General features: G+C 35.2%; 1 protein-coding gene and 1 pseudogene across 1 annotated transcript; one reads left to right on the top strand and one right to left on the bottom strand.

Annotated features, from left to right (window-relative positions):
• The window catches only part of LOC142178449 (lysine histidine transporter-like 8), a 50785-nt pseudogene extending 34839 nt beyond the window's left edge, over positions 1 to 15946 (top strand).
• A 134-nt stretch (positions 15947 to 16080) lies between these two features.
• On the bottom strand, positions 16081 to 25354 carry LOC107790851 (uncharacterized). The gene is made up of 3 exons (XM_075247972.1): positions 24678 to 25354; positions 24331 to 24450; positions 16081 to 16554 (listed from the first exon to the last, which is right to left on the bottom strand). The coding sequence occupies exons 1-3, from the start codon at positions 25233 to 25235 to the stop codon at positions 16537 to 16539; spliced, it is 696 nt and encodes a 231-aa protein (XP_075104073.1). The 5' UTR covers positions 25236 to 25354; the 3' UTR covers positions 16081 to 16536.
• Between the last annotated feature and the right edge of the window lie 436 nt (positions 25355 to 25790).

The following is a 25790-nucleotide window of genomic DNA, read 5'->3' as shown; positions in this document are numbered from 1 at the left end:
CTGCATATTTACTTTTGGGACTACGAGGCGGTTCCTCGGGAGATCCCCCTGCACTGCATATTTACTTTTGGGACTATGAGGTGGTACCTCGGGAGCGCCCCTGTTGTTTACCTCTATTTGCTCGGTTGATCACTTCTCAGTCATTTCGTTATATTATTATATCCTCTGTCTTACTTTTCTATTATTTCCAGTATGGTCTGACCTGACCTCGTCACTACTCTACCGAGGTTAGGCTTAGCACTTACTGGGTACTGCTGTGGTGTACTCATACTACGCTTCTGCACATCTTTTTGTGCAAATCCAGGTACTTCTTACCAGCCCACATATAAGTGAATTACCTATGTGCGGAGACTTCAAGGTACATCTGCCAGCGTCCGCAGACCTCGTAGTCCCCCTCTATCCTTATCTGTCACGACCCAAAATTCATTTAAAGTCGTGATGGTGCCGGACACCGCTGTCACTCAAGCCAACACTATATAGTTAATTAAATTAGTATTTTTGAAATCAAAATTTCTTCAATGAAATAATAAAGATAGAACTCATAGAGTAAATGATAAATATTTTTAGCAACTAAATTTTTAAATAATTCATAACCATTCCCAAAACCCGATGTCACAAGTGCATGAGCATTTACTAGGGAATTAAAAATAAAATACAGCATCCGTCCAGAATACAAATTAGACAAGAAAATATAATAACTCTGAAGGAGACTCTGTTGGCAGCAGATCGTAATATAGAATGCAGCTCACCTATGTCCCTACAATTATTAACCAACATCTGCGCCCACAAGGCCGCTAGACATATATGAACCTGCACAATAAAATGTGCAGCAAGTGCATCATGAGTACGTAAATAACGTGTACCCAATAAGTATCAAGCCTAATCTCGAAGTGGTAGAGACGAGATGGCCGACTTTGACACTCACTATGAGTCAATAATAATAATTGAAATAAAACTAGAATATCTAAATCAACATGATTCACAGAATATAACAATAATTTACTTAACCAGTAGAAATAATTAAAATTCTTTCAATTCCAATAAATTTCTAATTTATCAATTAACCTCATTTACAAGAATAAAAATAATTTTCTTAACAAGCAGAGAAAATTAATTCTTTAAATTCCAAAGATTTTCAATTTATCAATTAGCTTCACAAGCTGCAATAAACTATCAAAGTATCATGTAATTATTATTATTAAGCACGATTTCTGCCAAGGTCGTACGGCCCGACCCAGAGTGTGGTGTACACTGCCGAGGGACGTGTGGCACGATCCATAGATGCATCTATCCTGCCGAGGCGTTCGGCCCGCTCAACAAGAAAGGAGGATATTTTTTTATGTACCTCCGGAAAGAGAGTATATTTATTATAAGATCAATTCGGGAGGAAGAACAATTTCTTTTAACAATTAATTAATTTAAATAGAAAATCAAGCATATGATATTTTCATCCTTTAATATCTTTATCTAACAATTCACAATATATTCATATATATCAATTAATATTAATTAAACAAAGAATATAATTTACACAAGTAATTCATGCTTTGTGTTCTAAACTACCCGAACTTTAGCATTAATAGTAGCTACGCACGGACTCTTGTCACCTCATGCGTACGTAGCCCTCACAATTAACAAAAATTATTAATTTAATCACCTATGAGGTAATTTCCCCCTCACAAGATTAGACAAAAGACTTACCTTGCTCTGAAGTTCTATAGCCGACTCCCAAGTCTTTCAAACAACTCGACCAATGCCCAACGCTCCAAAACTCGCTTTCGCTTTATTAATATTCACAAGCTTTTAATCCTCCTCCGACATCGTAACATTGAGTAAAATGCTCATACGCCACCAACAAATTGATATCTACAATTACAATCCTAATTACAGTCAAAATATGACTCAAATATTTATCAATATCTATTTATGACTCACAAGTTGGCTACAAGCCTCCAACTCAAATCGTCTAATAGGTTCACTTACTAGCACATTCAATTCCACTCTTATTATTTAATACCCATTTGAAATTATCAATGATACTACATTAATTCTTCAACACCGTCAAATTACTATTCATCGTCTTCCTTAACCAATATTTTAAAAACATTCAATTTGGTGATTACTTAGTTGAACACTTCCAACTAAGCTAGAAAATGATTCCATAGGTTCATTGCATCCATTAATTTCATTTCTAAGAACACTATTTATCTTTCCCTCATTTTCTCAAGAACACTATTCATGCCATGAACTAGGGTTTATGAAATCAATTATCCAACCATAACAACTTAAAACAAATATTAGAATTTCAAATATTTTTTGAAAGATTTCTAAAAATTTCAAAGATTGAAGGATATTAATACTAGTGTTAATAGGATGTTATTAACTTAAAGTATCCAAAAAAACTCATCTTGTATTTTTAAGTAGTCCCCAAGGTCGAATCCACCATGAAAGAACCAATCCCTAGCTCAAGAAAATTCCCAAAAATGGTTGCTGCCCGTGACTGCCTTATATAGGCATGGGTGCTTCAGCGAGTTGTACCTTGCGCTGTGCAGGTTGTACCTCGTATTACAAGTTTTCCAGTGCTGGACACCTTTTACTAAAACGTCCATAACTCCTTCTAGAAATATCCAAATGACGAACGGTTTAAAGCGTTAGAAACTAGACTCGAAGATCTTTCATTTGATAGGTTGTCCACTATATAACTCTTTATATATATATATATATATATATATATATATATATATAGGCATGCTCGTCCAAAGTTAGGTTTTGTGTGTACTCATTTGGAATTTTAGTCTATCATGTACTTTCCAACTTGACTTAGACTTAGGGATCTCCTTAGACTCCACATCACTTATAATATGATTCGTACACTTATTAACATACAAATATGCTGGAACTTTCAAATCCCGATTCTGAGGTCGTTTAATCAAAAATCCAACCTTAGTCAATTCTTCCAACTTAAAGCTTTCTAAATGAGAATTTTCTTTCCAAATCAACTCTGAACTTCCCGAAATTAAATTCCGACCATGCGTACAAGTCATAATACCTGAAGTGACGCTGCTCAGAGAATCAAACTGTTGAACGACGCGCTAGAGCTCAAAATAACCGGTCGGATCATTACATTATCATATTGTTTTCCTTATTTTAGTTGACTCTTATGTATAGAGACATTAGTATTTCTCTTAGAAGCTAGTGACTTGTTTCTACCGGGTTTTGGGAGATTGTAGTTCTTTGACTTGCAGTTTCCATTTATTACGTTCGTCCTCGAACGTGCTAAGAACTGCTTTGGAGTTGTCTGAAATCATTGTTTAAAACATTGTGCACCTACCCGTTCTACCGTAACTTAGTTGAGCTCACTAGCTCGAGCCAGTCTGAAGATTCTCCCTTTTTACTTAGCCAAATAAGCCTTAGAGTCCAATTCCAACATCCGAAATTCTCTGCTAGGCATGTTCCTATCATACGAACACCGTAACAATCACTACACGATACACCGATAAATGATTGCATACCTTTGCTGAATTCAGACTATTCACTGCATAACTCACATGACCATAATAACATCCTCTGATAACAATAGCTGAAATTTCACAAATCTGATGCTCACAATGCACCTCATGACATATATAAGTCTTGTTCCAACTCTTGCAATACTGCCATGATGGAAGAGATGTGTAGAAATTCACAACCACTTGCTGAATCAATCAAATCATGGGGTCGCCCCTCCTGACAAGGACCATTATCTCCTTCTGAACCGAATAGCTATATTTGTTCCTTATTATACCTTATATAAATCTGATTATATTTATTTCCAGTCCAATAGTCTCGTCTCACCCAGTATAAGCTTTTCGGGCAATAAGCCACCGCAGACGGTGTCAAAAGTCTCATATAGTGCCATAATGTGCCAATAAGCTACAAACCCGAACGTGATACCTAAGGAAAAATGAACTCTGGAAAGGATTACTCAACCCACGTAACTAATTAGACAACCGAAAAGGTGTCATGAACCTTTCTCAGAAAATGGGACACAAAACACACAAAATAGAATATAGGGGACTGTACTCAACATCATACTGTTGCGGTGTGCAACCCGATCCATACATGATACTGTTTCGGCATGCAACCCGATCCAAACAACATATCTGTGGCGGCATACCACCCGATCCGCACAAAAAGAATCTATAAGAAAATACTTACCAAGCTAGAATGCTCATTACTATAAAATATCTGAATATCGGACACAAGCACACTCAGTGCATAATATCATCCCTGGAAGGACCGACAGTGCCGTACGCTACAAAATTCAAGCACGACTAAGGTGCGATATATGATCTTAATCTCGAGAGCCATCCGTCTCATATGGCACCATCGCTACACGGAACCTCAACACATAAGAAATTTATCAAGCCGTTTCGCAATTCACACGGCACAATACAGTATTACATGAAATAACCGACGAGAAAATGACATCCAACGTCCGAACACTCCTCCATAGGGAGCGCTTATGCTGAAATGAACACATCCGGCATGATATAGAGCCCATATTCATATTCAAATCCATCCACAAACCTCAAGCCGATTCTGATCGCATCGTACTAGGCTAATAACCTTTTAAGCATCCATAATAATCCTTTTTCTCATAACACACAAGAACAGTCATCATAACCGGAACAAAATTCCACAGTCCACAACCAAATGAACCGAGCGCCCTCCAGTCATAAATTCTCGAATCAATGATATTACCACAATCTTCATACTTGGTTTCAATCTTCACTCAATCAAGTGACTACATGTCACTATTACACAATCTTTCCGTGAGACACGCTCCCACGACCTTCCGCTACAGGTAACAAGTCTGCACATCTATGCTACCGGTTACGCTAATGCTGTAAAGCATATCAAGAATCCACAAATCAATACATAAGGTCTCTTACACCTGACATCGATCTTAGGTGATGCCAAAAATAATACCATCTTGCTTTAAACATCTAAATCCCTTTTCCTGCTCATCCGAGCTCATGACATCCTTGTCAACACCGAACCGAAATCTTGAATCCTCAACTTTCGAATTCCATGCTACTTAATGCACTTAATTACGCCAATGCGCAAGAGTACAAGAATTCCATCATAACCCCCTAACCACTAATAGGGTAAATACTTCATCATACAGAAACTTTCTACTTAAATTATTTCAGGACCATTACAATACGTGACTGGATCCTCATATCCGTAGAAAAATACCGGCCTCAAGTAGTGGTCTAAACCACCATAACTCTTTTGGGATCCCTCTACACATAACATGCCCTAATACTTGAATTCCTCCAAATAAAATCAATTACGGCGGCCGTCAAGCCTTTTACGTACCGCCACAAATCACATGCATAATTCAATGCGCTGAATGAACTGATCATTGTCACCACCATGCCAATTCAACCATTGTTAGCTGACCCGTCTTTTCTCAATTTATTCTTAACTTGCCTTAGAAATAATAATAGCTCCATTCATTACATCACGAACTCAAATCCGCACTCATCCCGAGTGACCTTATTTCACGAGACCTCGCTGTTTCAAAATCCACAAATCATCTCATATCCCTCCTTGTGCGCACTTTTTCATCTTCAACTGGTATACCCATTCTGATACTTCTTTTATGAATCCGAAGTTATTTTCTTCCCTTTCTCAAATGCTACACTACAACCTGAAGATAACGCAGAGTACTCCAAGTCCTGTTTCATAATCTGCTGCAAAAGCTCGATACTCAACCATACTACGGACTCGAGATCCTCAGACACCGCACTTTAAATTTTTGAACCCGCTAAGACCGTTATTGAGAGTCACTTGTTTTGACTTGTTCCCAAACATGATCAACTCCAAGGCCTTGCTAGCACATGGACACCTTCTCAAGGAAACTCCTGACTGTCTCACTTTCCCTGTGCATTACATCTACACGAAGCATAAACTGTCGAACGACGCGCTAGGGCTCAAAACTGAAGTGAAGTTACTCAGGGAATCAAACCGCCGAACGACGTGCTAGGGCTCAAAACGACCGGTCGGGTCGTTATATTATCATATTGTTTTTCTTATTTTAGTAGACTCTGATGTATAGAGACATTAGTATTTCTCTTAGAAGCTTGTGACTTGGTTCTACCGTATTTTGGGAGATTGTAGTTCTTTGACTTGCAGTTCTCATTTATTACAACTATTGAGGTTTGAGTTTCAGACTCTTATTATGTTATTCCGCAATTTGTTAGGCTTACCTAGTCTTAGAGACTAGGTGCCATCACGACATCCTACGGAGGGTGAATTGGGGTCGTGACAAACTTCGTCTACTTTCAATTCTTTTTAGATTTAGACGTTATTTTTTTGTTAGTAAATTAGCAAAACATTGGCATTCTTTGTATCGTAAAACTTTAAGTTTGTGATAATTACCTATTTTTCAATATTATATTTGTCTCCAAAAAGCAATTACTATATATATAATTAAGTAACTACCCGACTTATTAAAATCTTAAGGTGGTGCTTCTTTTAACAAAATGAAAAAGTTATTTTTTTAAAACCAAAATCAAATTATGAATGAGTACGTTCACAAAAATTGAAAAATTATTGATGCGAAACTTAGCGATGAATATTTTCATAATAGAAAATCGAACATTTAAAAAAGAAAAAGGAATTACATACCACCACGGCACCACCCCCTTCCTGACACACACAGAAAATTTCGAACAAATGCCATTTTTAAAAAATGATGATCTCTTTACTTCTTTAAATTTTTTTCAGTATTTGTATATTGATTGATATTTTCAATATATCGATGATTGAGAACTTCTACGTGGAAATTTTCCCCTTAATGAGTTTGGTATATAAGAACAATATTTTTCATTTTCAAAAACTTACACATTTATTTATAATAACTCAAAAATAATTTTTAATAGAATATTTTTATGATTATCTATAATAAAATTAGTAACTTCGTTACCATAAGACTAGTACTATATCAAAAGCACGAAAACCCTTAGCGAAATGTCGTTCGCGTATTTTACCATTTTGAAATAATTTTTATATTGGATAATATCGTAATTAAATTATTTACCTAGTATTTAGGACTCTAACATTAAATTGACATTTATTCATTTCCTAATATTCAGGAGTTTAAAGTTAGCTAATTTAGAATTATTAAGATACTAATCTACTTGAATAATGACACTTCAAATTGAAGGAATAGGCCTAAAAAGGCCAGCTTGTCTGAAGCACTCTGCCGACGAGATATGAAATTGCTCTTTAGCAGGCGAGTCTTTTATATTAAGGTAATGTTATCATCAAAATCATTTTTCTTTGTTCACGTTTTATTTGTTTAGTCTGTGTATATTTCAATTAAGATTTTCTTTTTTTAAATCATTTCCTTTGACGAAGATATAACTATAGAATTTTCGACAACATTCTCATGATAAAGCTTGGCGGCGAAGATTGTGGCCCCACCCCTGGAAATAGGCGATTTCCTCCAAGGTCGGAGTCATTTCACAGTCGGTAAAACGGAACACATTATTTTCAGGATCCCAGTGCGGAATCAAAGCTTCAATCACATCCCTCCTGGGCTTTATCGTAATCATGTGAACCAAATGTCCCAAGTATTTCTTTATATGGTTTCGCTCATATTCCTTAAAGTCTCTCCACCAATCCCACAACAACTGTGGTATCTGATCGACAATGAGAAAATCTGGTATCCCTTCTGATCTGGGCCTCTTTTCAGACTTACCTCTTTCCCCACTCATGGTATACTTGTCTACCCAGACACGGGGTTAGACTTTGATCAAACATATTATTGACACACAAAAATTCCGATTTCTCGGGTTTTGACTCTATAAAAGAATATAAATAAATAAATAAAAGCTAAACTGTGGGACTATAAAAAAATATTTTTGGATTTAGTAATTTTTTTTTGATTTTCTAAGGAAAGAATTGTAAATAGGGAATTAAGGAAAAGGAAAATATTTTTGAATTTTCTTTTTTCTTTTTTCTTTTTTTTGAAAACTGGGGCCGGAACCGATGAGGTTTGCCTACGTATCTCACATCCGGTGAGAATCAGACCCGCGTAGTTCGGTAAAATCGACTATGTTCTTTTTCTTTTTTTTATATGAAAATTAATCTTTAAAAACCATATGCACTAAACCACATCATTTTTTTCTCTTCGTTCAACTGATATATGCTAAAGTCAGTCGACATGCAAGCCTCCCAAATAATGCAACAAGTAGCACGTAACATGACATAATGGTCTCAACAAAGCATGTCCTAAAACAGAACTCGACCTCTGTGTCGAGCGCTGCTAAGTCAAATGCACATGATGCAAATAAAGCGTAGCCTACTAGGGATATTCATTGCTTGTGGCTTGTTCTTCTAAGTTTGTAAATCCTAAAGGAGATGGTATCTAGACCTGGCTTACCCGGGCGGACAACCCGAGCCGAGGAGCGTCAAGCGTCACCAGTAGTAAAACAGCACTGGCTAGCTAACGGCTCTCCCGCCTAAACACGTGTGACTAAATCCTTCACCAGAAGCTGGTAGGCTAACTCGCTTTATCTCAAGACAGAAATTTTGTGATGCTGGTAGGCAAACACAACATAACTAATTATCACAAGACTCAGAGGGATGCGAGAGAAGATACAATTTATATGTACAGTTCAATAATATCAAAACGGTAAAAACTCGACAAGTAACACATTAGGCCCAAATAAATCACAAAATATACAAAAATTAATAAAGCCAAATAAAGTCAATGTACAAGCTCGAATTCTTGAATATCCCCAGCAGAGTCGCCAGAGCTGTCACACCCATTTTATGCCCCCCATAAAGATAAATATGTTATTGGATTGTTGTGGGTTAAAGAGTTTCTCCAATTAAAGTGATAATTTGAAATAGGGATTATCTTATTGTTCAGAGTCGCCACTTGGAATAGATTTTCGGGTGTTCCAAGTCACCTTTTGTTTGAATCCCTAGTCAAAGGAAGGTTTGACTCTATTATTATTGGTCTGCAAAAATAAAGTCCGGATAAGAAATTTTGTTGACCGGGGAGAAGGTGTAAGGCATTCCCCGAGTCCCGTGGTTCTAGCACGGTCGCTTTATTGACTATAACTTGACTTTGATTAAATTTGGATAAACTGTGATTTATTGGTTTCCATATTTTATCTATCCGCTTTTAAAATATGGAATTTTCTTTTAAGCGAATCACGTGTGTGAATTCGTTTTTGTTTATTGTGCCAGAATCATGTCACGCGTACGTGTACACAATTAATAGTATATTTATTATATTAAGATTGTTTTGGTCAAAGTTGCACGAACACATACTTCGATTTTAATTTTGGAAATCACAATTATATCGCGCGAACGTATACATAATCGCGATAAACTAATTAAAAGCGCGCCTAAAGCAACTATAACGATGTTCATTATTCTTCCTAAACTTTGAGATTATTGTGAGGCCATGACTTATGAATCAAATATTATTGTGGGAGAGATGGTATGTGATTGTGATATTATTGGGTTGGACAAAGTCTATTTTGGACCATACTACTTTAAATCATAACTTAAGTGTAAAGTCCAACAATTCTCAATTTTAGAATCACTTCTCCATGGCCTACAAATCTTTATCTATGGCCCAATTCTAGTTTCAATCCATTTAGAAACTAAATCATGCTAAATTCCATACTCACAATCATAACTTACTCATACTAGGAGACAAAATTAAAGCAACCAACTTCTCATACTAAACTCAAGCAAGAAACAAGAATATGACGTTTACTAACACAAAAATATTTACTGTATTGAAACAAATTAGCTAGATTCAAAACGCTACAAAACTCATGTCGCACAAACAAAAACCTTCCAACGCATTAGGCAGCCAAACGACACAGATAAAATAAAACAAATGAGCAATTCAAGATCAGTGTGCCCAAGCAAAAATCAGTAACTTGCCATTAAAGCAAGTACTATAAACATTTGAAATCATTAAAAAGAGACTAGATAAGGCTAAAAATGAACCTCAAAGCCTTCCAATATATTGGTAAGGGTACTTTTGCAGCAAATCGCCTATTAAGTAAATGGAATGTGAAACCAACGCCGTCGACCTCGAACGGAACCTCACCGGTAACCTCAAAGCTCAGCCGAAACTTTTAGAGAAGTGTCTGGTTTTGAGCTAGAGTTTGGTGTATTTTTTACTGGTTTTTGTGCTTGCTTTGAGACTATTTCAAGATGGTTTTAAGAGCTGGTGTATGGAGGGGTTTAGAGGGGGTTAAGCTGCTGCGTTTTGGAAGTTTCATGTGGCTTTTTGGGTTGGTTCGGGGTCAGTTTTCAGCTCATTTTTGGAGCGTGTTTTGAGGTCGTTTTGGGGTGAATTTTGAGCTCTGATTTAGCTAATCCTTGCTGAGTTTTGAGGTATTTTAATGGTTGAAGTTTCAGCTGGTTTTCATGGTTATTGAGTGAGGAAGATGAAGTTGTTTTGAGGTTGTTTTTGAGCAAGAAGATGGACAGCAGCTGCTGCGTTTTTTTTTCTTTTCCAAGCAGCTGCCTTTTCCTTTCCTAATGTTGTTGCGCCACTTCCTCTCTTTTTAGGCTTTAGGGTTCTTCCTAGGGGATGTTCTATCCGTCTCCTCCAAGAAGAAAGGAATTAGGGGTTATTTTTATTGGGTAGGGAGGGTGGTATGGAGTTTGTGAGTGGGGGACAAGCATGGGGGACAAGGGAAAGTGGAGAGGGGACAAAGTGTGGGGGGACAAGAGAAAGTGGAGTGGGAATAAAGTTTGGGGGACAAAGAGTGGGGACACGCGTGGGAAAATGGGAGCGGGAAATATTCAAGCACGATAAAAAATTAGGTGCTCACACTTGTTATTTATATGCCTTGCCATTTTAATTGCCCAATTTTTTGAGTTTTTTGTCGGTTACTTATTAAATAATCATATTATACTAAAAGTGGGAAGCCCTTATCTCTAAATTTGAATTACGAAAATACCCACATTTTGCCATTAGAACACTTTCAATATTTTTGTATAAAAGTAAATAAATATTCCTTCTGTTACAGCGTACCATTTAATTCAATAAATAAATATCATTCCTTTCCCATGCCAATACATTAATTAATCATACTTGCATTAGACAACCTCTTCGTTGCGGTAGATAAAGTTAGAGTACTTGAAGAGGCACATTGAATTATTAATTGAATTATTAATTATAGAGTAATTCAATAAAAAAACGCTTGGGAAAGTTCAAGCAACTGCATCTAATCCTCTCTTCTCCCCCTTAGGCCTTAGTTTCTCTGTTCGAACATTCCCACACGTCATATGAATAACATCATCTCGTGGTATATTTAATTGGCCTCCAAAGACATTAGCACATGAACGCTTTCTAATTTTATTCAAAAATGGGTAATAGTTGCAAGATCAATTATTTTGAAAAATCTATCACTCAAATAATTTGAGTCTAGAAATCCCGTTTTAACATTTCAAGATTCAGAGTTTGCCTCTATTTGGTACCGCTCTCGCGGCCCGCACTGAAATAGTGATTTACCCTTAGATGTCCAGTCAACTGCTGCGCCTCAACACATTTCAAGGAGAACCAGCTAGCTCTGGGTTCGAGTGGCATTTCACCCCTAACCACAACTCATCCGTTGATTTTTCAACATCAGTCGGTTCGGACCTCCACTTAGTTTCACCCAAGCTTCATCCTGGTCATGGATAGATCACCAAGGTTCGGGTCTATAAGCAGGGACAATTGCCCTCCGAACATTTTAGTTTTGAAGCTACACCAAAATATGCTAACCGATGCAATCGTTCAGATATTGCATCCACATAGAGTGATGAGATTGTGAAAATAATGAAACAAAAGAGAGTAGTATGTAGTTACTATTACTAAGTATATTTGAACATATTTCAAGATTGAATTGAAAGCTTGACATTTATGTGTATTTTCTTTAATCTCTGATATTTGAGTCGGATTTTGGAATAGTCTATTGACAAACTACAAAAAAAATTATCTAATTAGGTGGTAAAAATATTAACAATTTAAAGAGATTTAGTAAGATCATAACCAAAAAACAAGAAGGAGCTTTAAGACCTATAATAATTGACGAAAAGGTAATACCATTTTTTCGTTAAACATACTTTTTTCTTTAATTTTGTTTTACAACTCAAAAATACTTTTAAATAATATCTACGTAATTTTATAATGTAGTCATTCAAATAGACTTGTTCATCAATTTCGACTTGCACTTTTCCACTTCAAAATTTTCAGCATTTTATAATGCTAGCATATATCTTAATTTTTTAATTCGAGTATTGTACTTATTAGTGAGTTGTGCGTTCAAATTTATATAAAGAGCATATTGATATATCTTTCGAATTCTTTTAATGGAATATATTAGTATTTTTTTTTAAAAGTTTAATGTCTATATATTGGTAATATATTATTGATATTTTGTTTGTGGTACTCTTAGCCAACTCCCTATCTCTATAATCAATATCATGTTTCATTGACACGGTACAACAACAACTAAGGCTCAATTTCAAACTGATACAAATTATTGTCGAAGTATTTTCTTTCGTTTTAACAGTTGGTATATATTATTTTCTACATGCTGGTTTATCAAAATATCGAGAAGTTATGTCACAAAAAAGTACTATCTAGACCAACAATAACCATGTATCTGCAAGGTGTTTTATGTATGGACATAATATGGAAATGAGTTTCGTGGCATGAAAATCCATTTTGTTAGTGGTAGACTGGTAACATTGAGAAAAACATTCTCTTTACAATCTCTTTCAATTACCTGGAGTGGGAATGAGTCAACTTTGCTCCTCGAAAAAATGTTATACTTTAACAACACAGTTTTTTTCTATAGCTACTTCAACCAATCGTTATTCACAGGTGACGATAGCCAGTGACAGAGCTAGAGGGGTTCAACATCTATTATATGTATATAATAGAAAAGAATTGACCATGTAAATATATTATAATTTTCAAGGACCTCTACTTCCACTCCTAATAGTAGCAGTACAAATGATAAGAAAAAAAACATTCTTCTATATTATCTTATGGTGGTTAAGAATGATATTTGTTTGATTCTTAAAAATTTATAATTGTCCAGTATATACAAAATGAAAACTTGAAAATCTTTTAGGGAATCGAATTATGCAATTGCTTTACGATTTTACAAATCTTATTGGAAGCATATCATTTATGTTTCAATTTCAAAGTGACAAATTTCAATGCTAATAATGTGACAAACATACTCATTCCTGTGTTTCTGAATATATATGTCATGCATCAACTTTTTTTCTTTAATTATATAAATAAATATTATTTTCTTAAAATTTTATATTAATTAATATGGGTTGCACGTGCAATGCACGTATCAAGAACTAGTATTTAAATAAAGATCATTACTTTTGTTTTATTTCAAAAAGAGCACATTCATTTATAATTACAATAATTTTTTTCAAAATCGTGTACGTTTAGTAGTCTTCAAATTTTTAAACACAGTCCACAATTCAAGGAATTAATTTTGAACCATATTAATTTCTCCATATTTCTCTCCCATCATTAATCTATACTTACCATTTTTATGAAAGTTCCCGCTCTTAGAATCCCCTTTTTCATTATTATATCAAACACAATCTAAATAAATTCACATTTTTATTCCATGTTCGAAGGTGTATATATACATATGTGATATATTTTTTACAACATATTTTTAAATATATTTTTTACAATGTAATTCTAAATATATATACATATGTAATGAATATATTATGTATATTGTTTTTTGGTTTAATATATTATGCATATTTGCTTATACCGAACTCGTTTTATGTTTATGCAACGTATAATTTTGTATACATAACGTATAAACAAATATACATATTCAATATATGTATTATGTATATTTAATGAATAATTATATATACTTGATGCGGTCAATATATAGTTTAAGTATATTTGATATTTGAAATATATACTCTGTATATGTGATATATTTTAAATTTGACATTTGAAACATAAACTTCGTATATATATGTGATATATTTTTAATTTAGATTTGATGTACATTATGAACACATTTACTATGGAAATAACTTTAAGTTTACAGATCCATAAAATACTTATAATATTTCATTAATCTAATTATATTTTTATTACTATATACGAAAATAACAACTAAAAATATATAAAATAAGTGCTACTTTCCTTTGGAGGATTCGTACATATATGCCTTTTGATAGTGACATTAATGTTAGAAGAGAGATGTGTGTTGAAGGTAATTAAATGGGTTGTATAATCTGATTAAACGTTTTGATAGAGATGAGTATTAATAGGACTAATTTTCGGTAATTAATAGGACTGATTTTCGGTTCTTTGTTTGATTAGAATCTGTTCACACATGTCAAAACTTGATTTTTGGTCCAACATTATATGTTTCGGTCAGGACTGTAATTAATTAGATGCTAGTTTGTTAATTACTAATTCCTGCTAGGATTCTGAAAAAATTTCTTGAATATTACCTAATTATGTTTTTTCCCCCAATTTTTTCCCAATTTGCACTCTTTAACTTGGGTCTCTTTTGTTGGTTCAGTCATGGGTGTGGCCTATTTCACTCTGGTTTGGACCCTCTCCATCAGCAAAAGCAGGCCCAATGGAGTCTCTTACAACCCATCTGATATGTCAACTTCAACCATGGCTCGGTTTCGTGCTATTCTCAATGGTCTTGCCATTATTGCCATTGCTTTCAGAGGTCACAATGTTGTTTTGGAAATACAGGTTTTATTAAGTTTTAATTTACTATTGCATTTTTAGCAAGTGCATGTTTCTGAAACTTTGTCCTGTTCGTTGAAATCATGCAGGGAACTTTGCGTGCAAGACATCCCACAAGCACTAGTATGTGGAGAGGAGTTATATCATCATACTCTTTAATTGTTAGGTGTGTATTTCCCCTGGCTGTTGGAGGATATTGGACTTATGGAAATCTGGTAAACCACTTTTCTACTTTCTTCTTTTTTACTAAGACTTAGTATGCTTTATTCAATCAATCAAAATTTCGGATTTTGAGCAAGAAGATAAAAGTAAAACATTGATGTAAACATACGCAAATCTAAGATTTAGAGTCAGCAAACTCTAAGCATGACACCTTGAAGGCACTAGATGATAGGGTAGATGTGGGCTATGCATCAACGAAAATTTTGGGCAAAGATCACTTTTACCCCGTGACCGAAACTATTTGCATCTAATAGGCGCAAAAGTGTAAAAAAAAATTCTATATTGCTTTGTATATAACATACAGAAATGTATATATATACGAAGAATATATATATATATATATATATATATATATATATATATATATATATATTCGGGATGGATTTCCCAGGGCATGGACTTATCATTTTTCCTACAATTTTTCTCATAGAATTAACATTATAATGGTTTGCAGATGCCTGCGAGTGGAATTATAGCTGCAATTGCCAAGTACCACCAAGAGAGCACACCAAAGTAGGTAACAGGCATAATATACTTGATGGTGTGATCCATTGCTTATGCACTTTCCAAATCTACGCCATGGTTGTCTTCGACAACTTGGAAAGTATATATGTAAGTAGGCAGCACAAGGCGTGCCGGAGGTGGCTCCGATCATGCATCAAGCTCTTCTTCGGCTGATTTACATATTTTATATCGGTGGCGTTCCCATTTTTGGGAAGTCTGGCTGCCTTTGTTGGCGGCATTACGTTGCCACTGACTCTGGTTTACCCTTGCTTCATGTGGATTTCCATCAAAAAACCCGAGACGAAAAGCTTCATGTGCCGTTTCAACATCTTTCTTGGGTGTTTGGGCACATTGACGAGTGTCGTACAAGTGACTGGTGCATTATGGAATCTGGTGGTTGATGGATTGGACGCCAACTTCTTTAGCCCTTAGTGAACAATAGTGTCGGGAGGAAATAAAAAAGACAGATTCCTATAGTTGTTAACTAACTGATTCAGTGTAATCAAAACTTTCCCGAATAGAGAATAAATTGTTAACCGACTGATTCAATATCATTGTTGTTGCTCTTTTGGTTGTAAACATTGCATTCTGATGTCCAAGTGTAACATAAACATCATATAAATCAGGAGTATGTAAACACTAAATAGTTGTATATGGCCCTTTTGCTTTGTTAAACTTTGTCATTAACAACCATGGAAGGAGAGACACACACACACACTTATTTGACAACTTTTTCTCCTTTCATCCCTTTGGCTGCTCAAAAGGGTACAAGCTTCAGCTTGTTGAATAAACTATTTACTTTATATTTAGAAACAAATCATGGGCCTGTGGTGTAGACAGTTACAGTGGAGAAGGGACATTATTAAAGTGATTTAATTAAGAAGTGTCATCACTTCAACCAAATAGAATCATGCATTGCAAATGTCTATTGCCAGAAGACTTTCAAACATCAAGTCAGATCAGATGACATACCACCAACATACTCCTCAAGCAGACACTCCAGCCCTATACAGGAAAAGAACTTATGGTTTGTCTGCAATCTGCATAAAAGATTAAGATGAAGTTAGCTACCATAGGCGACAACTAGAAGATGCTATCTGCATGAAGTTGAAAAGACAGGAAGTTGAACTTGACAAAAACCCAACTCGTTAAACAATTAATGCATCCATAGCTCCCACTCCTTAGATAATCATACATACATCGCTTGTAGTTCCGACCATGACCACAAACTGACTGAGTTTTAGCAAAGCTCTTGCAATATCCTTACACATAATACTAAACACTACAAGGCCGCTTGTAAAGATGAAGGCAATTGAGGGGAAAAAGAAGCCAACATGTTAAAGAAGGTGCTATACTTGCGTGTTCCTATAACCCCTACACAGGTTCCTACAGGTTCTCAAACAATGCAGTAAGAAATTAACTAGCAGAGAGATATTGCCATCTCCAAAAGGAGGTACCTTTGCATTTTGCTTATGCCAAGAAGACGGAAATACAAGTCAATCTTCTTTACTTGATAACATAGAGGCCGCATTGAATTTCTCAACAAATTCTTTTCTAGAAAGCACAAAAGTAGTAATGCAAACTTTGAAGTTTGAAGCATATATAATTAAAAGGTCACTGTAAATATCTCAAATCAGAATAAACAAAAATGTGCCATAGTTGACAGTTCAAAGAGTCTGGCAAACAGCAATACTCCTATCATCCCTATGGAAAGAATTTGATACCAGGTCCATAAATTAATGACAAACTGATTTAAAGGGAGAAACTCAAACGGCGTAAAATCGTGACTTAGAAGTCTGTCCACAACATAGCCAGCTCAATAACAGGTCATATGAGCAAAGAATGCAAACACATTTTTTTAAAAACTAAAAGAGGGTCTGGGACACCATAGCGCCTCAAACTTCTGAGTCAATGAGCCCTTTCGCTGACTACTGTCTGAAGAATTATCCGCTTGAATGTCTAAAGGTTGTTTTAAGCCCCTTCCACTAATTCAATTAGTCAACTAAGAGATAATTAAAAGGAAAAGGGATTAACCACTTGCTCTGGCGACTTGCCACATCTTATCCATGCACATTCATAAGGTGAATAACCAGAAGCAGGAACCAATTATAAGCATTTCTCCTAGTCATCTATGGTTGAAAAATGATGAGTGCTGTGTATCAAAACGAGATAATGTAATTCATAACTTCAATCAACCTAGGCTAAACATATTTGAAAACCTATTGTGTGTACGCGTGATATGGACACTGTATATTTGTGCAATGATGAACTGGAAGTAGGAAAACATAATGGCTAGGATCTATGCGAATCAATGGTGAGGATAATTTGAAGTGTTGAACTAAACCTTTAAAAGGTTGGGGAAAAAAAAGAGACAGAAAGCTACTTGTAAGAAAAACATAAAAAATGAAAGCTACTTTGTATTTATATTTGTTTAGCCCAATTGTACAATTAGCCCATTGTAATAGTTAGTCCATTGTATTTTTGAATTTTTCCGTGTCACTATAAATAGTGAAGCCCACCTTTGTAATTAGAACAATCTGATTCATTTTTTCAATACACAGAAGAGACAAAGTCTCGAAGCTTCTGGCTCTCTAAACATGGTGTAAACCCTAGAATCTCCCCTTCTTTGTTTACCTCGATTCTTCCGTCACTTGCCCTCTTGAATTGAATGTCAAGTTGAAAGCAAAGGAAGGAGACCTTTTGCCTAAACCTGAGGAGTACAGAAGTCTCATAGGCAAGCTGAATTTTTTAACTCATACCCGGCATGATCTCAGCTTTGCAGTCCAACATTTGAGTCAGTTCATGCAGCAGCCTTGCCCGCCACACATGAAGGTTGCACTTCACCTTCTCAGATATCTCGAAGGGTCTTCTGATTCTGGCATTTTCTACAATAATGCTCCTGATCTGTCTTTGCAAGTGTTTTGTGATAGTGACTGGGCCTCTTGCCCAGATAGTAGGAGGTCAGTCACTGGTTTCTGCATCTTCTTTGGTGGTAGTTTGGTGGGTAGGAAGTCCAAGAAACAGCCTGTGGTTTCCCTTTCCTCAGCAGAAGCTGAGTACAGATCTATGAGCAAGGTTGTGGCTGAAGTCACTTGGCTCTCCAGGTTATTGTCTGATTTTGGTGTGACTCTTACCTCACCTGTGTTGTTTTGTGACAGCCAGGCTGCACTACATATTGCTAAGAATCCTGTCTTCCATGAGAGGACAAAGCACATAGAATTGGATTGTCATTTTGTGTGTGCCAAGCTTGGAGATGGGTTGATCTCCCTTGTCCACACTTCCAGTTCTTCTCAGATGTTCTCACCAAGGTGCTCCCTGGTCCTGCTCATTATCTACACATTCGCAAGTTGGGGGTTGTCACCCTCCAACTTGAGGGGGGCTGTTAGAATAGGCCAATTGGATGTTGGCTAATGTTTGGGCCCAGTTTTAACTTACTTTGTATTTATATTTGTTTAGCCCAATTGTACTATTAGCCCTTTGTAATAGTTAGTCCACTGTATTTTTGTATTTTTTTGGGTCACTATAAATAGTGAAGCCCACCTTTGTAACTAGAACAATCTGATTCATTTTTCAATATACAGAAGAGACAAAGTCTCGAAGCTTCTGGCTCTCTAAACATGGTGTAAACCCTAGAATCTCCCCTTCTTTGTTTATCTCGATTCTTCATGTTTACAAAAAATAAAAATAAAAAGGACACACCCGAAGCTGCATTGACAATTGTTCACATAAGTTGAAAATCAATAATTTACCATTTTTCCAAGCAAAAAAAAAAGAATAATAAATTGGACAGTGACATTAAAAAGGGACCACGAAGAGTTACTTGAACGGTTGAACCTAACAGGCCTCCAACCAGATTATTAAGCCCCAAGACAACCATTTCAACAAGGTAGAAAAACTAAATTGAGTGTCAATAGAGAATGACCAAAAAATTGGAACACTCTTGACAAAGAACAAAGTTAACTTAACCGTGTCTCCACATCTTCACAAAGTAAGGCAGTGAAATGCCTACAGTCAAGATTTCTTGTTTCCTAAAACATATTTAAAAAGTTAGATTGATCATTATCAAAAATAAACTAAAATAATTTACATTGACCTATGTCGAGGAATAAACTTAGATAGTCCCTTAAGTATAGGCATAGAACTAACTTTGTCCCTTATTTATGTATATCTATATTATATTAAAAGCATGAACCCCTAAACTTGAAAATTAAATTACCTATTTACCCTTCTAAATTTTTATATAAAATAATAAGACTATTAATAATTGAATCTATATTCTATATTATATTAAAAGTATGAACCCCTAAACTTAAAAGTTAAATTACCTATTTACCCTTCTAAATTTTTATATAAAATAATAAGACTATTAATAATTGAAAATATAAAAAATAAATCGGTATGCCTTTTCCTTAACAGGTGTGTCTTTCTAATTATGAGTAACTAAAGCTATACCTTTTAATTTTTCTTTTAAACCGTTGGCAAACGTTAGATAACAAGATGTCGTACTCTTTCCCTGTGACTAGAGGACTCAGATGAAGACTGCCAACAAAGGCAAAATAACAACTTACTGTTGTACGTAGGCAGCATTCATGTTATTAAAAAAAACGGAAAAGGGCCAAAACTACCCTCAGACTATTCGATTTGGTACAAATATGCCCTCTGTCCACCTTTTGAGCCAAAAATGCCCCCACCGTTATCTTTCTGGCTCACTTATACCCCTATGACTAATGGTCAACGCCAAATAGAAAAAAGTTTACTTAAATTACACGTGACAACTTTTTATTAGTTCCAATTTTAAACCATGACCATTAATTAAATAAACCCACCCTTAACCCATTTTTTTACCTAACCCAAAAATCCGACCCGCTTTAAAAAATGGCCAAACTCTTGATTGTCAAAAAAAATAACTTCTCTATCTTTCCAATTCTACCACCATCATAGCTGCCAACATCCCCTTCCCTTCATATCAACCACGCTGCCTCCACATTTTTAGTCTAGGGGCAGTTTTGGTCCTTTTCCATATTTTTATCATCTATCTTCATTTTACATTTACCATTGGAGCTGTCATTTTTCGAAAATGTTCGTCAAAAACCTAATTTTCACATTCAAATGTCACTTACAATGGTGAATCTTTTTTTCTTTCTCATCACTTGAGATAATCAAAGAACCCATTATGAATTCATGGGCTTTGAATTCCGGAATAGTCCAATTTTTTCTTCACAATATTTGTAAATTTTGCGCACTCTTAATAAGTTGTTAAGACCCAAATGGCAATTTATTGTAGAAAATAAAATTTTTATGGTCAAGGTACTCCCCCTTGAACAAAATCCTAATTTTACAACAAAAAAGGGACATCCAATCGAAAAAAATTAAAGATTTTCTAATCGGACCCTTTCGATTAACATAAAATTCTCGTTGTTATTGTTCGAAAATGGAGGAATGGAGCAAACATGAGAATCATGGTTGTGGTGGCAACGTGGTTGTTATGGAGGAAAGGGGGTGGTGGCAGCTATGGTGATGGTAGAATTGAAAAGATAGAGAAGTTAATTTTTTTAACAATCAAGAGTTTGGCCATTTTTATAGATGTGTCGGATTTTGGGGTTGGATAAAAAAAAGGGGTTAAGGGTGGGTTTATTTAATTGGGGTTATAGTTTAAAATTAGACCAATAAAAAATTTTCACATGTAATTTAAATAAACTCTTTTTTTAATTTGGCATTGACCGTCAGTCACAGGGGCATAAGTGAGCCAGAAAGATGACGGTGGGGGCATTTTTGGCTCAATAGGTGGACGGAGGGCATATTTGTACCAAATCGAATAGTCTGACGGTAGTTTTGGCCCTTCTCCAAAAAAAAAATTTATTTCATTTGTCATTTTTTTTATTCTCTTGTTTTTTGCTTGATAATGTGATAGATTGTTACAGCGAAGTAAAAGATGGAAGACGAGATTTGTACGAAGCGAAGAGATGGAAAAACAGAACGTAATGTGACTAAGATTATTGCAAAGACAAAAATCAAATCAATGTAAAGACAAGAGGAGTTAAATGAAAGAAGTTTAGGTGATAAAAAAATACATATTTAATTAAGTTGTGAGAAGGAATAATTTTTATTTTGCAACTAATCTTTCAATTTAATTGTTGAGTTTATGAATAATAGTTACAAAGAATGAAAAAGCTATTATTTATTATTTAAATATGAAATTACAAATGAAGAATTACCTTTTGAAGTCAGTATCGCGTACATTCTTTTTTTTCGTTTTCTTCAAAAACACTTTTTGTGCCATATTGTTTAGAAATTTTATGACTATTCCTCTCCCACTATCTTTTCGTGAATCAGCTTTGGAGAAAAATATATATTAAGCAATTATCCTATGATAGTTATTCATTGAGTGTAATTTTAATTCCTTAAGTAAATGTTATTGTATTTCTTTTTATCATTTGCACCATGTGGAAAAATTATTAACCTAAATATAGTTTTCTGAAAAACTCCTGTCTACATTCATTTTATATTTCTCGTTAAAATTCTCTTGCACAATTTTACTCCATTGAATTATTTTCAATATTTTACAAAATTTTTAGGATACTTATTTTTCAATTTAATGGAATCTTCCGTATTGTTCAAACATACAAATATGTGAAGAAATTTGAAAAAGGAGGACCCGATAAACCAAGTTTGATAGTGCATGATTGTTCGGCTACAAAATGAGGATTTATCTATTTTACTGGGAAGATTATGACAAAATGCCACCACAGAAACATGAGTCCAAAGTCAAGCGAAGATAATTATTCTATTTGACGGCTGATAGAGAGGATATTTGGAGCAAAATTATTTGTCTATTGTGGAGATCTAATAGTGAATTAAAATGTCCAAGTTTATAAAAATCTGTTTTGCTTGATTCGTTATTGTTGATGAACAATCAAATCTTAGCGAGAAAAATAATGGAAGTCGATTTTACATAGCTAAGCATGCATGTGCAACGCACGTGAGGAGAAACTAGTATTATTAAATGTAAAACATCCCTTATGTTTGTAAAAATGGACAGCTTTAGTCTATAACACTATTAGTAAACCTAACGGATAATGGGTGAAGTTTGGTTAAAAATCACGGTTGTTGACCTGTTGTTAATCTAACATTGATTCTCTTCATCTTCAACCTAGAGATGCCCGTTAAGACCCTTCTCTCCAAACTCTGTCATTCTACCCAAAATTCCTATAAACAAACCCCTAATCAGTGAAAGATATATACCTAAATTAATGGATCAAAGTTCAATCGAAAGAACAATTATTAGAGCCCTAATCTGTTATCAGTTTAGGTGCTCTCATTCTTATCCAATTTCAGAACAATATAAACCTATGATTGTGGCATCATTGAAATTTCCGAGTTCATTGTTGTTCCTCAATTGACTGGTTAGATGATGGCTGGTGAATGGTGATAAAATTGCATTTTCTCTTTCTGTGTGACTAAATGTGTCGTCCGGAAACAATGTCTTATTGTTACATAGGAACTAAAAAACTAATAGTAATACCAAAATTGTTGTTTCTTTAGATAAAAAGAATGATGAACAATGAAGAAGAATTAGCTCTCCCTCATATTGATCCTAATTCATGCTATGCCGTGTGTTGCGAATAACTAACGAGCATCTTCTTACATTTCTCTTTTACTCATTTTCCTTCTCATGGCTACGACTAGTGCAAAGAAGAAAAAGTCCTCCTTTCTTTCCTCAGACATTCTTTTAGCATTTAGTTTAACAGTTGCCGTTGACTGTAAAGGTAACGGTGTTAAGGAGTAGAGACTAAAGCTATCCACTTTTATAAATATAAAGTATATTTTATATCCAGTAGTATGACTAAGGGACAAAGATAGTTGTATGCCTATACTTAAGGGACTCACCTATGTCATATCCTTAAAATGACTCTTCTAGATTTGAGGTGTAGATCAGAATTACGTACCAGACCATACTTTTCCAAATACAAACTGAATTTTACCAGTTATAAGATCCGTTTTCATTCACCAGCAAACATTTAATTCTACATCGGAAATTTTAAGAAAGGTTTAAAATTATGTTCATTTCCAGCCTACTAGAAAAAATCATCTTTTTAAAGAAAAAGTCTATGAGGCAACAACTAATAAATACACCTCTATGATGGGCTGTAATGGGGCTTCTTCCTGAATATATAATGTGCCTGAAGATAACCGCAACCTAAGAAGACAAATATAAAGAAGGATAGGCAACCACATACTAAGTACATAGAGCCTAAACACAAGAATTCCATCGAACAAAGGGAACAAGAGGAAGGAGTGTGAGTGTGCCCTAATAGTCAATGAAGTAGGTGCAAACCTTGGAAACGTTCAAATGCTGAGACAAAAAATCACTAGGCAATTTCTTCTTCCTATTTGCCTAAGCTTGATGGTCAGAATTACCGGGTACCTTTGCTAGTGGGAAATTGCAGGTATCTAGTGGAATAGTCGATAAGTGTCCAAACACCACCACATCATAAATGGAAATCGATGTTGCTTAAGGAAAAGCAATAAAGCACATTTCTTTAAAATCCCACAGATATTTTTATCCTCAATGTTAATACCGAAATCCTGATAGTTTAAGGTAGCAAGCAAAATACGGGATCCTAGAATTCATCAAGAATTGTACATCTACAGAGATACTGCACGATTCATGCACTCACGAGATATACACAGGAGGACATGAAGCATAAACATCATTCAGGATTCTAGACTTACAGAAGTAATAGAAAGACTTTCCAACATTAAAGATCACATGTCTTATCCAATTAGTCAGAATTTTTTATAAACACAAAAAGCACCTGGTTCAGAGGATTATCCGGAGATTTCTTCCATAGCTTCCAAATCAAGTCTTTATATTGAGTGTGCGTCAAACCTGGCTTCTCCTCCTTCAGCCTACGTAGCTCAACTTCCTCAAAAGCCTACAAGTATGAAGTACCACAACGATCACCAAACAAAACGTAAATGTGCTACATTAATAATTCATTAGCATATCCTAGTACAAAATGTAAACCATACCACCAAGTTGGACTTTTTAAGTAGAAAACTTGCAATTATGAAGAATCAAACTCTTACTTAGAAACCACTCTACTATATTTCAGCCTCTAGTAACACAATTATTCAACCAATAACAAATAATGAAGAATACCTTAAAGGATGCTTTGAGTCTCTTCTCGGGATGCTTATCGACAGGCAAATTATCAGTAACAGCCAAATGAGCAATTGCATCCTCCACAGTACTGGCTTCTACAATCGAATCATCGCGATTCGTATTTGTCACAAGTACCAGTTTTTCATACTCTTCCTCCGCAGCCATACGGCTTTGTTTCCGCTTGTCCTCCTCCGCCTTCTTCGCTAACGCCACTTGCTCCTCCTCCTTTCTCCGCCGGAGTTCCACCTCCGTCACCTTTGGCACCGGAATGGCGACTCGATTAGCTTTCTTATCCGGCTTCTTCATTGACTTCTCCAGCTCTTTCTCTTCCAGCTCGGCAAGCCGACGCGCCTCGGCTTTTTTGGCAGCTGCCTCGGCTCGCTTCTCGGCTTCTTCTTCCCGTTTCTTCGCGGCGCGTGACTTGGCTCCCTCAGCTTCGCGCCAGTACTGTTCTTCTTTCTCTCGAGATTCACGCGCTTTGCGTTCCGATTCCACGGCGCTCTTCCGTGACCTAGCCTCTTCGGCTTTGCTGTTCACTCCCATTTTCTTCGGCATTTTGGCAATTTCGCAGGTTCGGATCAATCTCCGTCGCCGATAATCTCCCCGTTTCTATATGGGCTTTGAAGTGGAGTTTTTGGTAGAGGAATTTACCCAAAATATAACTTATTTAAAATTTATTTAAATATGTTACAATTGCGATAAGATACAACTTATTTTAAATTCTATAACTTTTAATATATGTTATATATTCTGTTACCTAAAAGTATTCATATATATCTCTTGTATTCTCTCAAACCTAAAATGTATCTATCTGCATTAATTCTTCCCTAATTTCTTCATTAAAAGGATTCAAGTATATCTCAATATCCCAAGCCTCTTCTGCTATTATTAATATGTATCTGATGCGTGCTAATAATTAATATAGTATACAATATATTATATAGTATAAACTAATGTGAAAATAATATATAAGTATACAATATAACATACCTTCATTGTATAATATCATTTTTAGTTATCTAATGTATACACTAAGAAGAAAAATCTGATGTATACTGTTAACAAATATCATATACAGTATATTATATAATATAAACTTATATAACATTG

The sequence above is a fragment of the Nicotiana tabacum genome, chromosome 24 (assembly GCF_000715075.1).
Source record: "Nicotiana tabacum cultivar K326 chromosome 24, ASM71507v2, whole genome shotgun sequence".
NCBI lineage: Eukaryota > Viridiplantae > Streptophyta > Magnoliopsida > Solanales > Solanaceae > Nicotiana > Nicotiana tabacum.
This window is presented reverse-complemented; position numbering and strand designations above follow the sequence as displayed.

Coding starts and splice junctions, on each gene's coding strand:
- LOC107790851 (XM_075247972.1), bottom strand. CDS start 25,235: ATGCCGAAGAAAATGGGAGTGAACAGCAAAGCCGAAGAGGCTAGGTCA. Junction 24,451..24,677: donor GACTCAAAGCATCCTTTAAG/GTATTCTTCATT, acceptor TCATACTTGTAG/GCTTTTGAGGAAGTTGAGCT.